Below are 15012 nucleotides of genomic sequence, written 5' to 3'. Positions count from 1 at the left end.
ATGGTGACTTTGTTTCTTCCCCCCACATGGAGAACATTAAAATATTAAATGATAGGAAGACCCTCACAAAACACTGGCATGAATTCCATCCATCTCTGATTCTAATGAATATCTAATTTTAACTAAAATGCTGAACTTCACAGAGAAGAAAAAAAATTCTCGCTTCTGAAATGCCTTCACTGGATTCCTACATGTGCATAACAAATCTTCACAGGAGTTAATCCCTTTTAAACAACTGTGAATGTTAAATTACCCTTCCAGTTCATCTACAGTTTGCCTTGAAGATAAAAGCTTTGTGTTTATCTGCAAAAGCAGCATTTTGCTGTTTACAGGAAACAAATCCCATCTTATCAATTTGTGGGGCTGGCACTTATCATTTAATGAGTTTGCTGTACTTAACACATTATTTACTAAAACCCTGCACTTTGAGAAGGGGGAAGCAAGAAAATCTCATCTCATCTTTCCATTAAGAAATGGAATTAAGAAATAGAGGATATTCAGAAACACAATAAATCTTTTTCCTACTTTTGTTTTTTAAAGCCACCAATTCAGCTGGGGCTGCCATCCCCAGCCTGATAAATCCATAGGAATTTAAGATGATGGATCATTATTTTCCAAGTCAGTGTGTTATTGGCATCTTCAGCACACAGCAAACTGATAGATAAGCTGGAAAATAAACTGCTCTCAGTCTGCAATAAACCACTGGAAACATGTTCCTCAAGCTGAATGAAAAGTAATTTAAAATGGGAAAGAAAAATGAAAAAAAAAAAAAAAGGGGAAGGAAAAAGAGGGTGGAAAGGAGGAAAAAATTATTTCTTGGAGAATAGTTGTGCTCTCTCTCAGAATACATTTTGAGAAACAAAAAACCATTTTTTTTATTATTATTATTGCCGCGAATTTTTTACTTAAAACCAGGTGCTTAATGGGAAGTCAGGATCCAGGCAGTTTTCCCAGAGCACAGCAGGAGACACCAGGCAGCAGCCATGGGGGGAAAGAAAAATGAAAAAAAAAGAGGAAAAAAGGGGGTGGAAAGGAGAAAAAAAAATGTTTCTTGGACAATATTAGTGCTCTCTCTCAGAATACATTTGGAGAAACAAAAAAACCTTTTTATTATTATTATTATTGCCATGAATTTTTTACTTAAAACCAGGTGCTTAATGGGAAGTGAGGATGCAGGCAGTTTTCCCAGAGCACAGAGGAGACACCAGGCAGCAGCCACCGGGGGTCAGCACCACAGCACAAAGGATTTATGGTACAAACACCAGCTTTCCTAGAAAAACAGTTATTCAGCCTGTAGGAATTGGTCACAGCTTGCACAGATTGGTGCAGAGCTGTCCAAGAGAGGGGCTGGAATATTTAGTGAGAACTTTAGCATCCATGGATAGAGCTGGTTTTGGAGAGTTCTTTGCAATCATTATTTGTCTGTGGGTGAAAAACAGGTTGGAGCTTCTTCCTCTTTCACAATCTTAAAAATTACATCTTGATTTTACCTGACTCCCAACTGGAGTCTTCCCAGACTTTTCAGAAGCTGGGAAACATAGATAAATAGAGTGAATTTCTGTATTCAGAGCTGTGTGGTGCCATGGCCAGGTCACTCTTTATATTTCCAGTACATTAAAGGGAGCTGAGGCACCTTTGCACTGTGGCATTCACACTCTCTGGAAAAATCCCTTCACCCAGGATTTTTCTCCTGGGAAGCTGAGAAGCCTCAGAGAAAAAGAAAACAATTCTTATCTCATTTGCTTCTCCTGTGTTGTGCTCATGTGGAATGTGTTTGGAGATTGTTCACCCACAGGTGATTGTTCCATTGGATTCTGCTGTGAGTTGTTTTCACTGTTTGGCCAATCAGGGTCAGGCTGTGTCAGGACTCTGGAAAGAATCACGAGTTTTCATTATTATCTTTTTAGCATTCAGTAAGTATCCTTTCTGTATTCTTTAGTATAGTTTAGTATTCTTTAATATAAGGTAGTATCATAAAATAATAAATTAGCCTTCTGAGAACATGGAGTCACATTCATCATTCCTCCCTGCAAATACAATATTTGCACCACCCTGTCCCTGACCCACCAGGCTCCCAGTCCAGGCAGGAAAAATCCAAATCTTATTTAAAGCCTGCAGAAATGACTGCACTGTCCCAGCTGAGCACCCAGTGCTGGTGGTTATGGACTCACAGAATCCCAGAAGAGTTTGTGTCAAAAGGGACCTTAAAGCTGTTCCCATTCCACCCCTGTGGGGGTCCCAGTTGTGGGTTTCTCTGGCTCTGCATTGAAGGCACTGAGACAGCAGCTCATGTTCACACTCAGGTGTTTATTATTTCTTACCAGTAAAACAGTCTCACTGCTGTGAGTTCTGCAGTTTTTCATTAGAAGGCACAAAATGGCCAACAACCTCTTGGTACAAGGGCTTTTCAGACTAAACTGTCCAATTAAGAGCTGACACCTGGATTATTTTCCTGGTGAGGGGGTACCAAGGACACAGAAAATAACAAACCACAAGTGCATTGCTCAGGTAACTGGGCAAGCTGGAGCAAAAGGGAGAGTGGAAATAGAAATAAATTGAGTTCCCTGGGACTTGCTCTGCCCACAGGAGCAGGACCAGAGGGTGACTTGGGTCTTTAACCCAGCTGGGCTCTGGCTGCTGTGCTGGGAGCCTTCACTGAGGGGCTGCTGGGATGGAGCCTCACAGGATAACACTGCAAAAATGCAACATTCCTGACCTGCAAAAATGCAACATTCCTGACCTGCAAAAATACAACATTCCTAACCTGCAAAAATGCAACATTCCTGACCTTCAAAAATGCAACATTCCTAACCTGCAAAAATGCAACATTCCTGACCTGCAAAAATGCAACATTCCTAACCTGCAAAAATACAGCATTCCTAACCTGCAAAAATGCAACATTCCTGACCTACAAAAATACAACATTCCTGACCTGCAAAAGTGCAACATTCCTGACCTGCAAAAGTGCAACATTCCTAAGCTTCAAAAATGCAACATTCCTAACCTACAAAAATGCAACATTCCTGACCTGCAAAAATGCAACATTCCTGACCTGCAACCCATCTGCCACAACCCTCAGGACACTGCAGGGTCTTTCTCTTCTGCATCCATTTCTCCCTCCCAGCCTGTTTTCTCTTTACCAGGGCTTTGATGACTCTACATTTCCATTTCAAAACTAATGGAATCAAACATATTTCCTATTCTAGCATAGTTCCCCCCATGTTTAAATTTCATATAATGTATTTCATTCCAAGCCAAGATAACATATGGATATTTTGAGGGTATCATATTCCAGCTCTTTAGGAATGTTTAATTTTGGAAGGGCTCACATGGTTTTTATTCCATCATTACACCCATTGCATTACCCAGGAACCCCAACCTTGTTCAGCTGATTTATCAGTTAAACTCATGGATGTAAAACACTTTCATTATTTCATATCAGAATTTAGGGAAAATATCCATTTACCTGATTCTCAAAAATCCCCACCTACCATAAAACAGGATAAAGCCAGAGCAAAGACAAATTCTTTGCTTCATGTCTTTCATCCCCTTTACTATTCTAATAATGCATGGCCATTAAAATTGCCTCCAAGACCTCCAAAGAAAGAGTAATCACTAATTCCTGTTTGTAGCTGCAAGTGTAATCATACACATGTTTTCAGTTCATTATTTTGGTGTCAAAAAACATGAGGGCTGCAATTGCAATGAATTATTACATCCATATACTTTGCTATGAGCATTAACTGACAAAACCAAATTAGTCCATCAGGAGGGCAGATGAACACTGCCCATAATTGAATCAGGAGTAAATCAGCTCACAAGTGCTTTGTGTACAGATGCTCTAATAATGGAGTCTGACTGTTGAGATGACAGGGGACAATTTATATTTAATTTACACTAAAAATAGTGTTCAATATTTTCTGTTTTCTGTTGTTCATTTGGGGTTTTTTTTTTTTCTGGTACTTGGTAGCACACAGCAGTCAGAACATTTGGGGAAAGCTTTTCCTTGTTATTTAAGAATAACCCCCTCCTGCTGTGCTGTAGGTGCATATCCATAATTCCACACTTACATCCATGGTGCCCCCTCAGTGGCTGCTCTGTGCTGGGCTGGTTTTGAACACAATAATCACACTTCAGTGTGTGCTGTGTGGTTTTTAACACAATAATGACACCTCAGTGTGTGCTGTGTGGTTTATAACACAATAATGACACCTCAGTGTGTGGTGTGTGGTTTATAACACAATAATCACACCTCAGTGTGTGGTGTGTGGTTTATAACACAATAATCACTCCCCCAGGGTGAGGGGCAGAGGAGCTGCTGGCATGGAGAGCACGGGGGCACCTCAGCTCCCAAATGCTGCTGCAGGTTTGATGAGACCCCACAAGCCCAGGGTGCTGCTCTGGGGAATGAAGCACCAGCTCCATCCAGGAAATGGGGATTCAGCTCCACCCAAAGACATCTTTTACCATCTCTTTAATACCCACATTCCCACATCCTCTTTTTTGAAAATACTGCTTTTTTCTCCCCTCTTCCAAGCAGGTACAATCCATCACCCTCAGGACACCAGCTACTGTTTGGCCATGAGAAAAAGCTCTCTACTGTAAGAGATCCCTGTGCTGTGTTCTGCAGGCCAGGTTCTGCAATTCCCAGGAACTTTTCCAGCCTGAAATAAACCAAAGCAGGAAATCCTCTCTGAGATAACAAAATTTCCAACCTGTTACACTTTGCTCACTGAAGTGTGGCCTCCATGGTTCTATCAAACACTTCCTACAGAGTTGTATATTTATATATTTATAGGGTATTAGCAAGTCCTTGTCTGTGATGTCTCTGTCCTTCAGGGCCCAGTGAAGCTCCCCAGGCAAACAACTGCAGCAAAATGTTTGTGTGATTAAAGGAGAACTTTATAGAGCAGTAAAAGCTACAGACAGCAAGGGGAGTCCATCCACTCTTCTCCTCCTGGGAGCACAGTTCTACCTACTGAAGTGAAAAGAGGGAGATAAATGTCACTTCTTTTTATCCCTAAAAACAGCACATCCCACTGGGTGGAAAGGAAAAATATTTGTGATCTTCCCATTTCATTTCTGTGGCTCCTGAATCTGTTCAGCTCAGGCAGGAGCACATCACCTGTCAAGGAGAATTTTTACCCATTGCTTTTCTGGGGGAGGTAAATGATGTTTCCTCCTAGTGCTGGAGTTGGCTCTGGAGACAATGAGATTATCCTGTTCTCCTCTAAAACACAAAACTCCAGGGGCTTCTCAGGCAGTTTGTTTGTGGTACATTGCTTGTCATGTCAGAAAAACAGGCTTGGTTTTGACAAAAATGACTCCTTTTTCTGCACCAGCACACACAAGGTGATTCAGCCTGGCAGGAACATGCACAGAAAGCTGGCAGGGATTTCATTCTGCACTTTCTCACCACCACAGTGGTGGGCACAGATTTATGTGGTTGCTTTTGAGCTGCTGAATGTGACAGCGCCAGCACAAAAACCCAGAGCACAGCTCCACTCAGGGAACAGAAGAGCAGCCAGGTTTAGTAAAAGGAAAATCCCCAACCATGAAATCTGACAAAACAAAGTCACTGTCAATTGTGTAATGCTGCAGTCAGGAATTTTCTCTTCCAGGTGCCTGCACTGTAGTGACAGGACAGGAGGTGAGGGGTTCAAACTGAAAAGGGATATTTAGGTTAAATACATGGAGGAAATTATTTCCTGTAAAGTGTGGGGAGGCCCTTGCAGAGGGTGCCCAGAGCAGCTGTGGCTGCCCCTGGATCCCTGGGAGTCTCCAAGGCTGGGTCAGACAGGGCTTGGAACCACCTGGGATAGTGGGAGGTCTGGGAAGAGACGGGTGTTAAGGTTCCTTCCAGCCCAAACCATTCCATGATTCTATGGTGTCCCTGCCATGGCAGGGGTGGGAAGAGTTGGTTTTTAAGGTCCCTCCAACCCCAACCATTCCATGATTCTATGACCAATCACCACAAGTCAGTGATGCCTCACATTAGCAGGTCCATGGTTCCCCACTCAGGAGGCCCAGACTCTCTGGGATCACAAATTAATCTCACTTCACCCACCTGACACCTGCTCCAGTTTCTTCTTTTCCCAAAACTAGTTAATCTAACCTGAGGCACAGTAATTAAAGCAGGCTGCTGCAAACATCTCTGGCATCCACACACACTCCCTCCTCTCCTGGGAGAGCAAATGAAACAGCTTGTTACCATGAAAGATTTATCACTGACTAATGCACGTAGGAAACCTGATGCTCCAAGTGCCAGAGAACATTCCCAGCCCTGATCCTGAGTGGCCCCAAACCAATGATCCCAGCAAGTTTTATGCTGATTGTTTGCTGCTGTTGCTGTCCACAGGAGGCAAGGAGAGCTGTCACTAAAGGTTTGCTCTGGGAGCTGGAGCCTGAGCTCACAAAGTGCTGTAATTCAGAAAACCCAGCAGCAGAAATGAATCCATCCCTGGAAGTGTCCAAGGCTGGGCAGGATGGGGTTAGAGCAGCCTGGGAGAGAAGGGTGAAAAACTGTGGTGTCTGTGAGGGTCCCCAGGATGAGGTGAGAAATGAAAATCTGACTCCTTGTTCTTAGAAGGCATATTATATTATATTATATTATATTATATTATATTATATTATATTATATTATATATTATATATGATATTATATGATATTATATGATATTATATAATATATAAATTATATCATTAATTATATCACATTAATTATATCATATAATAATTATAATATATATTATATGGCCTATTATTTAATTATATTGTATATTATATTAATTATATTATGTTATATGTGTTAGATGTTCTAGGATGTTATGTTGTATGTATGTTGTGTTATATATGTTTTATGTGTTATGTTATAATGTGGTTTGTTATATTAAAAGAAGCTATACTAAAACTATACTCAAGAAAGAAAGAATACAGACAGAAAGCTTAACAAGAATGATAATGAAAACTCCTGACTCCTCAGAGTCTGACACAGCTTGCTGTGATTGGTCATTAATTAAAAACAATTCACATTAAATCAATCAAACATTCACCTGTTGGTAAACAATCCCCAGCCACATTCCAAAGCAGCAAACACAGGAGAAGCAATCAGATAATTGTTGTTTTCATTCCTCTCTGAGGCTTCTCAGCTTCCCAGCAGAAGAATCCTGGATAAAGAAGATTTTGCAGAAAATATCACAATGACAGAGATCAAGGTGGGTTTGAGGTCCCTTCCAGCCCAAACCAGCCTGGGGCTCTGTGCCATCCCCCCTGACAGGCACTGCCAAACTCAGATTTTGGGGAGAAGGTGAAGCTGCATCCCCTCAGCTCCAGGTAAATAGTGTGAAAGCAGATCCTGTTTGGTGGATGTTGAATTAAATCATGGAAAAATGCACAAGGGACTAAAGGGCACAAAATGAGAGAGCACAGATGGTAAATGTTCATCTGAGCCTCAGTTTAGAAGGTCAGAGATTTCCTTCTACATCTGATCAGGGGCTGAAATTTTCCCATTAATCACTTTTTTTCAGATCTAAAACCCATCAGATTTGAACAGCTTCAAGGAGCCCAGCTCCTGAGCAAGCCTTCACCCAAGCCAGGGGGTGCAGAGCAGCTCTTTTTAAAATATAATTTTGGTTGTTTAAAACCACATTCAAGCACCAGATGAAGGAATTCTATGTTGCATATTCCATGCTTTGCTTGCAAAACAAAATCTTTGCAAAAGATGCCAGGCCAGATGAGACTCCAGGGGTTTCATGCTGCATGATAAATATTTTGCTTAGGTAATGCCACATCAATCTCACCTCACATTCCCCTTGAGAGGAGCTGGATCAAGAGCTAGAAACTACAGATCTGGGGGAAAAAGTCAAAAGCTTTGAGCCACATGACATTAATTTCCATAGAAGAACTCCTAAGAATTTTTTATCATGTCTTTAGTTTTCTGCTGGGAGAGGCAGCCAAACCAAAGTGGAATAGAGAATGCATGTAATGGATAATATATATGTAATGGAAATATAATATGGAAGAGATTCACTGCAAAATCCTAAGTTCTGGATGATTTTCAAATTATTTCTTGTTCATTCTGGTCACATTTTGAATCAAGTTCCTTATTTCATAACCAAGGGAAAATTAACTGGCAAGATATAAAGAAAAAATATTGGGAGCCCAACAAATCAGCAGCATCTGAGAGCCAAGGAATTGATGAAAAATGGAAATTAATCTAATGGAGCAGTGAGTCAGAGAATAATGCATGGCTGTAAATCCAGAAAAGTGCAATACACCAAACAAATTGCTTGGAATTTGGCCATGTATAACATAAATGGTTTCTCTACTGAGCCAAATTCTTCCAGAGAACACTCAGCTCTCCTGGAGATCAGGTCTCACTCCATATATTCAATATTTCATGAGAGAGCAGATGGGAAATACTCTTCAAATTCTTAGCAACCCCCATTTTAAAAGTTTGGTTGTGACAATCATAAATCCTTCAGACTTTTAAAAAAATTTCTTTCAAAAATGAACAACTGGAGTCTTTCATTTGGGCATTAGCAAATTTACAGCATGAACCTGTGCCAGATTTGAATTTGTGCCTCAAGCAAGAAAGACCCCCCAGCACTGCCTGGCAGGCAGGAATTTCTTCTGAGATCAGGAGATTTAGGATGGGGGTTTGAAGCCTCTTTCCCAGTGACTCCTTTTGGAAATCACCAGCCTTGTAGGGAATGGGAAAGGCAAAACATCACTCACCCTGCATGGCTTGCCAAGGAAAACAGAAATCTTATTCCCTGAGTGACCCCAGGCAGGAATTACAGCCTCCCTTTGGGAATTACACTCCCTTTAAAGGTGACCATGTCCCCAGTGGCACTGACAGATCAGCCAAATTTAATTTCTGCAAGAGGAAGGATTTGCTGCCTTGGGAAATAGAATTATAACATCTGTATTGTCTCACCCTTCTCATAAGCCTGAAAATGGAATAAAAGTTTTTAAAATGCCTCTCAGTTGCTGCATCTCTGGGTCAGAAAAAAACTTAATCTGCCAAGGAAACTGAAGTTTTGTGAGGGAAATCTCAAAGCAGGAGCTCAGCCAGCTGCAGCCTTCCCATCCCCACTGCTCCCTGCAGCCAGGGCAAACAAACACCCAGGTGAGCACCAGGAACAAAAAGTTATGGGGCTGTTGTAAACTGGTGAGGAAAGGGCAACAGGAGAAAATGGGAAAGTAGAAGAATAACTCTCCAAAGAGCATCCCATGAGCTGTGCCAGAGGTCAAACAGAGAGTGAGGAGCTGTGCAAAGGGCAAGGCAGGGCTGCCAGCACTCACAGGCTGTTCTGTGACTGCAGAGATCTCCATGAGCTGTCCAGGAATAATCAGCCAATTGTGCAGGATCAGCTGCTCAAACCCCCAGTTTTACAGATCTTTTCTCAATGGGGAGGAGGTGCAGCTGCCAAGGGGAAAGCTGACTTCCAAAGAGTCAGGATTTGGTTTTCAAAGCCTGTTACTTAAGAGCAGCACAGGGAGAAGGGGATGTGTTTGCAGGGAGCATCACACACCCCTGGTTTCTCCATCAAGAGCAGAAAATGCTGCACAGGACCTGAAGCACGTTCTGCAAGCAGAGCCCAGCTCTTCTCTCGTGTACTTTGGAGGAGAAATGTCCTCACACCACAGGCAGGAGCTCTAAAAGCCACAAGATCATGGCAGGTGGCACATCAGAGTGCTGGCAAGCTGTGATCTGTCTCAGGCTCAGCAATTCTCCAGGCACAAACTCTGACATTTCATTAAGGGCAGCATCTTTTTCATTCAAGCACATCCCAGTGTTATTAAGGAGCCCAAATGGCACCAGTGACAATGATGGGGTGCTGGGTACCCACAAATGTTTCCTGTGAGATTTGGACTGTTTGGGTCAGAACTTGGCTGCTCAGAGATTGTTGGTGAGGGGAATCACAGGGACAAGATCAGGTTTTATGGTTTGTGAAGGCATTGGCACAGCTCTGCTCTACACTGAGACCTTTTGTGGCGTTGTCCCAAATGTCAGCTCAGTGACACAGGACACAAGTGTGAAAAATGTGTATTTTATGATTGGCTTTTTGCAAATATTAAAATGAATACTAGATGGGTTATGTTAGAAAGTTATTCTCTATTAATTTTCTTAAGTAGTGTGTTAAATATAGTTTTAGGTTATAACATAATGTTAAAATAGAAACTATGCTATGTGAGATACTTTTTTAAGAGAGGACTCACACTGAGATAGCAGCCACAGGACACCTGAATCTTTCAGAGAAAGAGAATTTATTGCTCCATTATCAGAAGAAATGAACTTCTTCCTGCCTCACTCAGCCCTGGAGATGCTGTCAGGATTCAGAGGAAGAAGCTGACACTGCCCAGACAGAATCCTGTGTTTGAATGGATTTATGCATCATGGATGAGCTGTATGAATATGCAATAGGCTGGTGCTTTTAATGGTTAATCCTCTGTTAACGTGGGTCCTTTTTGGGGCTTATTTTGCCCAGAAAGAGGTACCTGGACTGTCCATAACTCTTTGTTTTTATTGTCTCATATTGTCCTAATCTCAATTATCCAAATTATTATTACTCTAATTATACTGCTATTTTTATAACCATTTTATTACTATTAAACTTTTAAAATTTTCCAAACAAGTGATTGGTGTTTTTCACACAAGGACCCAGAGCTGGGTGTCCCAGACCTGTGTGTGCTCCCACAACCTCAGGGCATCCTTCCTGCCATGGCCATGAGCTCAGACACAGCCCCAGACCCTGCAGCTGAAGTTCTGCTTTCAGGAGTGCTCAGTGTGCCTGGTCATTGCTGTAAGGATAGAAACTCATAGGAGCACACCTGAAATCCCTTTGGATGTCACTGACACCCATGGCAGCCATCCTTACATTGCATCTCACCTCCTAGCTGAGGAAACATCTAGAAAATCCTCCCAAGATGATCCACCAGAGTAAAGAAAATCTTCTGGTTGACTGACTAATGTGGGATTTGAAAACCCACAAGTCCCAGGTTTCCTTTTGGGGCATTTCCCTCTAAGAAAGAGAAAGGGAAAGGAAAACAAACCAAACAACCTACCACCTGTGTTTTCCCACCTTGGTAATTTGGGAAGCAAACTGCTCACGCAGGATCAGAGCTTTCTCCTACATCTCTTCTTTGGATAAGACCTGATGGATCCACTGCCTTTGGACTGATCCCAGGACATGGAATACCAAGTTTAATACCAAAAGTTTAATACCAAACCCTCTTAAAGAGCTGCCTGATATTTTCCTGGAGGCAGCAGCATGATCTCAACCTTGATTAACTGAGTAGCAGTCAGCTAATTAGTCACCTAATGAGTCATTCCTGCCAGCTCTACCTGTGAAAGTTCAAGAGGCAGAGCAGAAGTCCCACAGAGACCTGCAGGAAACTAATGCAGAGTATTTTTAATGTCACCACATTAAACATACAACCCAAACATTGTTAGCAACAGAACTGGCTGCTAGGAGAGAGAGAAAAGAGAAGGAAAAATGATGGGACATTTTGCAGGATAAATCTGCCACAATACCTGTACCAGCACAAACAGTAATGAAGTACCAGTAGATCTGAGAAAAACAACCTCTAAAAATTCAGAGCAAGTGCTGTTATGGCATCACTGCAGAAACCCAGGTTTATCCATGGCCCTAAGTAAACAAACACATCCTTCCTCAGAGCTGTCAGCAGGGATAGGAAAATAGGAGTAAATCTTGTAAAATCCCTTATCCAATCTGTTAAATTTGGGGAATTTGGAGGAAGATGTGAGTGCACAGCTCTGGGGCACCTCAGGGGCTGGTGCTTCAGAGCATCTGTGAGGAGCAAGAGGCAAACATGGAAAATTTGGGATTAGTCATGTCACACGCCACCTACCTGACAGCCAAAAGGCACAGATAAGAAATAGCCAGGCCCCTCTGCAGAGAGTTTGAAATGTATGAAAACACCTGGGAAAAGGAGCAGAGCTTCTGGGTGCTACAGTGACACAAACAGCCAGGGAAAGCCATGAAAAAAAACCACTTTGTCCTTCACAGAGCTGAATACCAAAACAGATACTCACATGCTGCAGCAAATCAGCCTCCACTTAGAATGTAATTATTTTGAAATGCAAAAATCACCACACACGTTTTGCTCACACCCAAACAGAACTTCCACCAGCAGAGGAAGAGCAGCCTGTTCCAGCCCAGGTTAACCCAAACCCACAGGGCCATCCCACCCCTTGCTGTCTGTAAATATTTGGGCACAAAGCTTTTGAGTGGTTTCAGGGGTACTGGAGGTCAGTGTGCTAACACAAAAGGGGTCACCCCAATTTTCTCTTTGGAAAACATCAGATTTTAGGGAAGAACTTGGGAAACAGAGCAAGGACAGAAGGAGCAGCTTGTACCAGCCCAGGTTAACCCAAATCCACAGGGCCATCGCACCCCTTGCTGCTGTTTGTAAATATTTGGGCACAAAGCTTTTGAGTGGTTTCAGGGTAGTCAAGGCCAAATTGTTCAATTGCAAAAGGGTCACCCCAATCCTCCCTTTGGAAAACATCAGATTTCAGGGAGGAACTCGGGAAACAGAGCAGGAAAGGGACAGCAAGGACATGACAAACCAGGATGAAGGATGACATGGAGATGTGCACGTTCCCCTCTTACCTGCTTCCATGAGCTGGCACTGCTGCCCAAACACTTGGGAGAAGGTGACAGGCCCTGCAGCAGGGCTGGAGGAGGCCGGGGGGGAGTCCATGGCTTCCCTGCAGAGCTGAGTGTTGGTCATGGAGCAGAGCCCGAGCTCCCAGCCCTGCTGTCCCCCACGGATCCTCAGGGCAGGAGGAGACAGCCAGGGAGGAATGGAGCTGCCCCTTTCAAGGGAGAGGAGCAGCACACGTTTTCAGCTGAGTGCCAGCAGTATTTTCATGGAGAAATCCAAAGGTCTGTGCCTCTCCCAGGAGGTTCTGCCGGGTCGTGGGCAGGTCTGGCGGCTTCAGACACAAATTAGCGCCGGGCACTGAGGATCGGCCCCTTCTGGGGTATCTGCCATGATCACAGCAAAGTCCTGAGGCTCTTTCTTCTCCTGAATATCCAAGCCCAGCCCTACCTTGTCCATGAGCTCGGACACATCTCCGGAGCACGGGAATTCTCCTGTGGGGATGCGGAACCTCCGTCCTTCCCGCCCGCCGCTGTGAGGGCACCGGGGATGCCGGAGCACCGGGGACCGTCCTCCGCAGGGCTCGGAGCTCCAGCTGCCCCTCAGGAAGCCGAGCTACCCCTCAGGAGCCTGGGATGCCCCTCAGGAAGCCGGGGTGCCCCTCAGGATCCAGAGCTGCTCTTCAGGAAGACGAGTTGTCCCTCAGGATCCAGAGCTGCCCCACGGAAGCCGAGCTGCCCCTCAGGAGCTCGGGCCGCCCCTGAGGAACGCCAGCTGCCTCTCAGGAAGCCGAATTGCCCCTCAGGAGGCTGGGCTGCCCTCAGGATCCAGAGCTGCCCCTCAGGATCCAGAGCTGCCCCTCAGGAGCTCAGGGGAGGCTTTAGAGGAGGTTTCCAGCGGGGTTTTCAGGGGAGGGTTCCAGCGGAGTCAGCCGCGGGCGGCACCGGCCGGGCCGGGCCGGGCTCGGAGGGCTCTCGGCATCACCCCCGCCGCTCGTCCCTTCCCTCCAGCCCGCTCCCCCCTTCCCCCAGCCTCACCGGCGAGGGGGAGGAGACTGGAGCCACGTTAAATAACATCCTGTGCCCTGCTGCAGTGCCCGCCCGGCCCTCCTCCCTGTGCCCGCATGCAGCGGCTGCTCCCGGAACGCTCTGGAGGCGCTGGGAACTCCGGCAGCGAACAACGAGCCAGCTGCCTTAACCCTTTTCCCTGGCTGCCTTAACCCTTTCTCGCTTGCCTTAACCCCTTCCCGCCTACCTTAACCCCCCCTCCTGGCTGCCTTAACCCCTTCCTGCCCGCTTTAACCCCCTCCTGGCCGCCTTAACCCCCTCCTGCCCGAGGGCTGCTCCAGGGACAGGGGAAAGGATGCGAGCACCGGCTGCCAAACCTGCCCGCGGTGCCCATCCCTGGAATTCCTTCAGTGCAAGCACCAGGCAGGGCTGTTTCCAGGGAAAAGGGGCCAAGAGTTAACTCCCAGCGAAGTCTGACAGCGCTGATTCATCTCTGTCTGAAAAGCTCCCCCTGCCAATGCAAAGGATGCTGACTCCGGCAGCGCTGCGTGAATCTGCGGTCCGTGAGTCAGCGGAGCTTTTTTTGGGAGAAGTCTGCTGGGAAGAAAGGTTCCCGCGTGGTTGGGAAAGCACACGGTCAGCCGGGTGGGAATGAGAAAATCTGCTGTGAGATTGCAGCAGCAGAAAGGCCAGGGCAGAGAATGAGGGGTTCCTGCTGGTTCAAGCAGTGCCGGGGGAGACAGGGCTGGCCGCAGCCCAAGGAGGCAGAGAGGGGCCGGGAACACCTGGAAAATTCCCAGCAGAGGGAATTGAAGTCACATCTCGTGCTCTGTGCTGCAGCAGCATCGCTGCACAGAGTGAGAACCCAACCGGGAGCTGTCCACAAAATCCCAGCTGGGTCGGTTTATTGTGTTTGCTCCCTCTGATATTACATCAATTTAAGGAACAAATATTTCACAGTGAGGGCGGGGAAGCCCTGGCACAGGTTGCCCAGAGAAGCTGTGGTGTCTGTAAACATTCAAGGTCAGGCTGCATGGGGCTCTGGGCAGTCTAATGAGGTTGGAGATGTCCCTCTCATGGCAGCAGGTTGGACTAGATGCCCTTTAAAGCATCCTTTAACTGGTCTAGGATTCTATGATTTATATGATTTTTGGCTCAGATTATCTTTGGCAGAATCCAAACAAACAGACCAGAGACTACTCTGCATGTTTATTTCACCAAAGACACAGGAGTAATCTCTGCCCTCACACAAACAAGAGATTCAACCTGACCTTCCTGTCCTGACCACATGGAGGAAACCAAAAATTGGGCTATATGGTCCCTATGTCTTCAACATTTATTCCTGTGGCTGCTTCCTTCCTCCCTAACTGTA

The 15012-nt window shown here is 45.1% G+C and overlaps 1 protein-coding gene across 1 annotated transcript in view; it reads right to left on the bottom strand.

Annotated features, from left to right (window-relative positions):
* Positions 1–13357, bottom strand: part of KAZN (kazrin, periplakin interacting protein) — a 226027-nt gene extending 212670 nt beyond the window's left edge. Inside the window, exon 1 of the mRNA XM_054291991.1 lies at positions 12642–13357. Coding sequence (XP_054147966.1) covers positions 12642–12762 — 121 coding nt within the window. The 5' untranslated portion in view covers positions 12763–13357. The remainder of the gene's footprint in view (positions 1–12641) is intronic.
* Positions 13358–15012: the final 1655 nt, after the last annotated feature.

The sequence above is a fragment of the Melozone crissalis genome, unplaced genomic scaffold, assembly GCF_028551555.1.
Source record: "Melozone crissalis strain CALT ecotype California unplaced genomic scaffold, PUWL_Pcris_2 ptg000107l_1, whole genome shotgun sequence".
NCBI classification, from domain to species: domain Eukaryota; kingdom Metazoa; phylum Chordata; class Aves; order Passeriformes; family Passerellidae; genus Melozone; species Melozone crissalis.
This window is presented reverse-complemented; position numbering and strand designations above follow the sequence as displayed.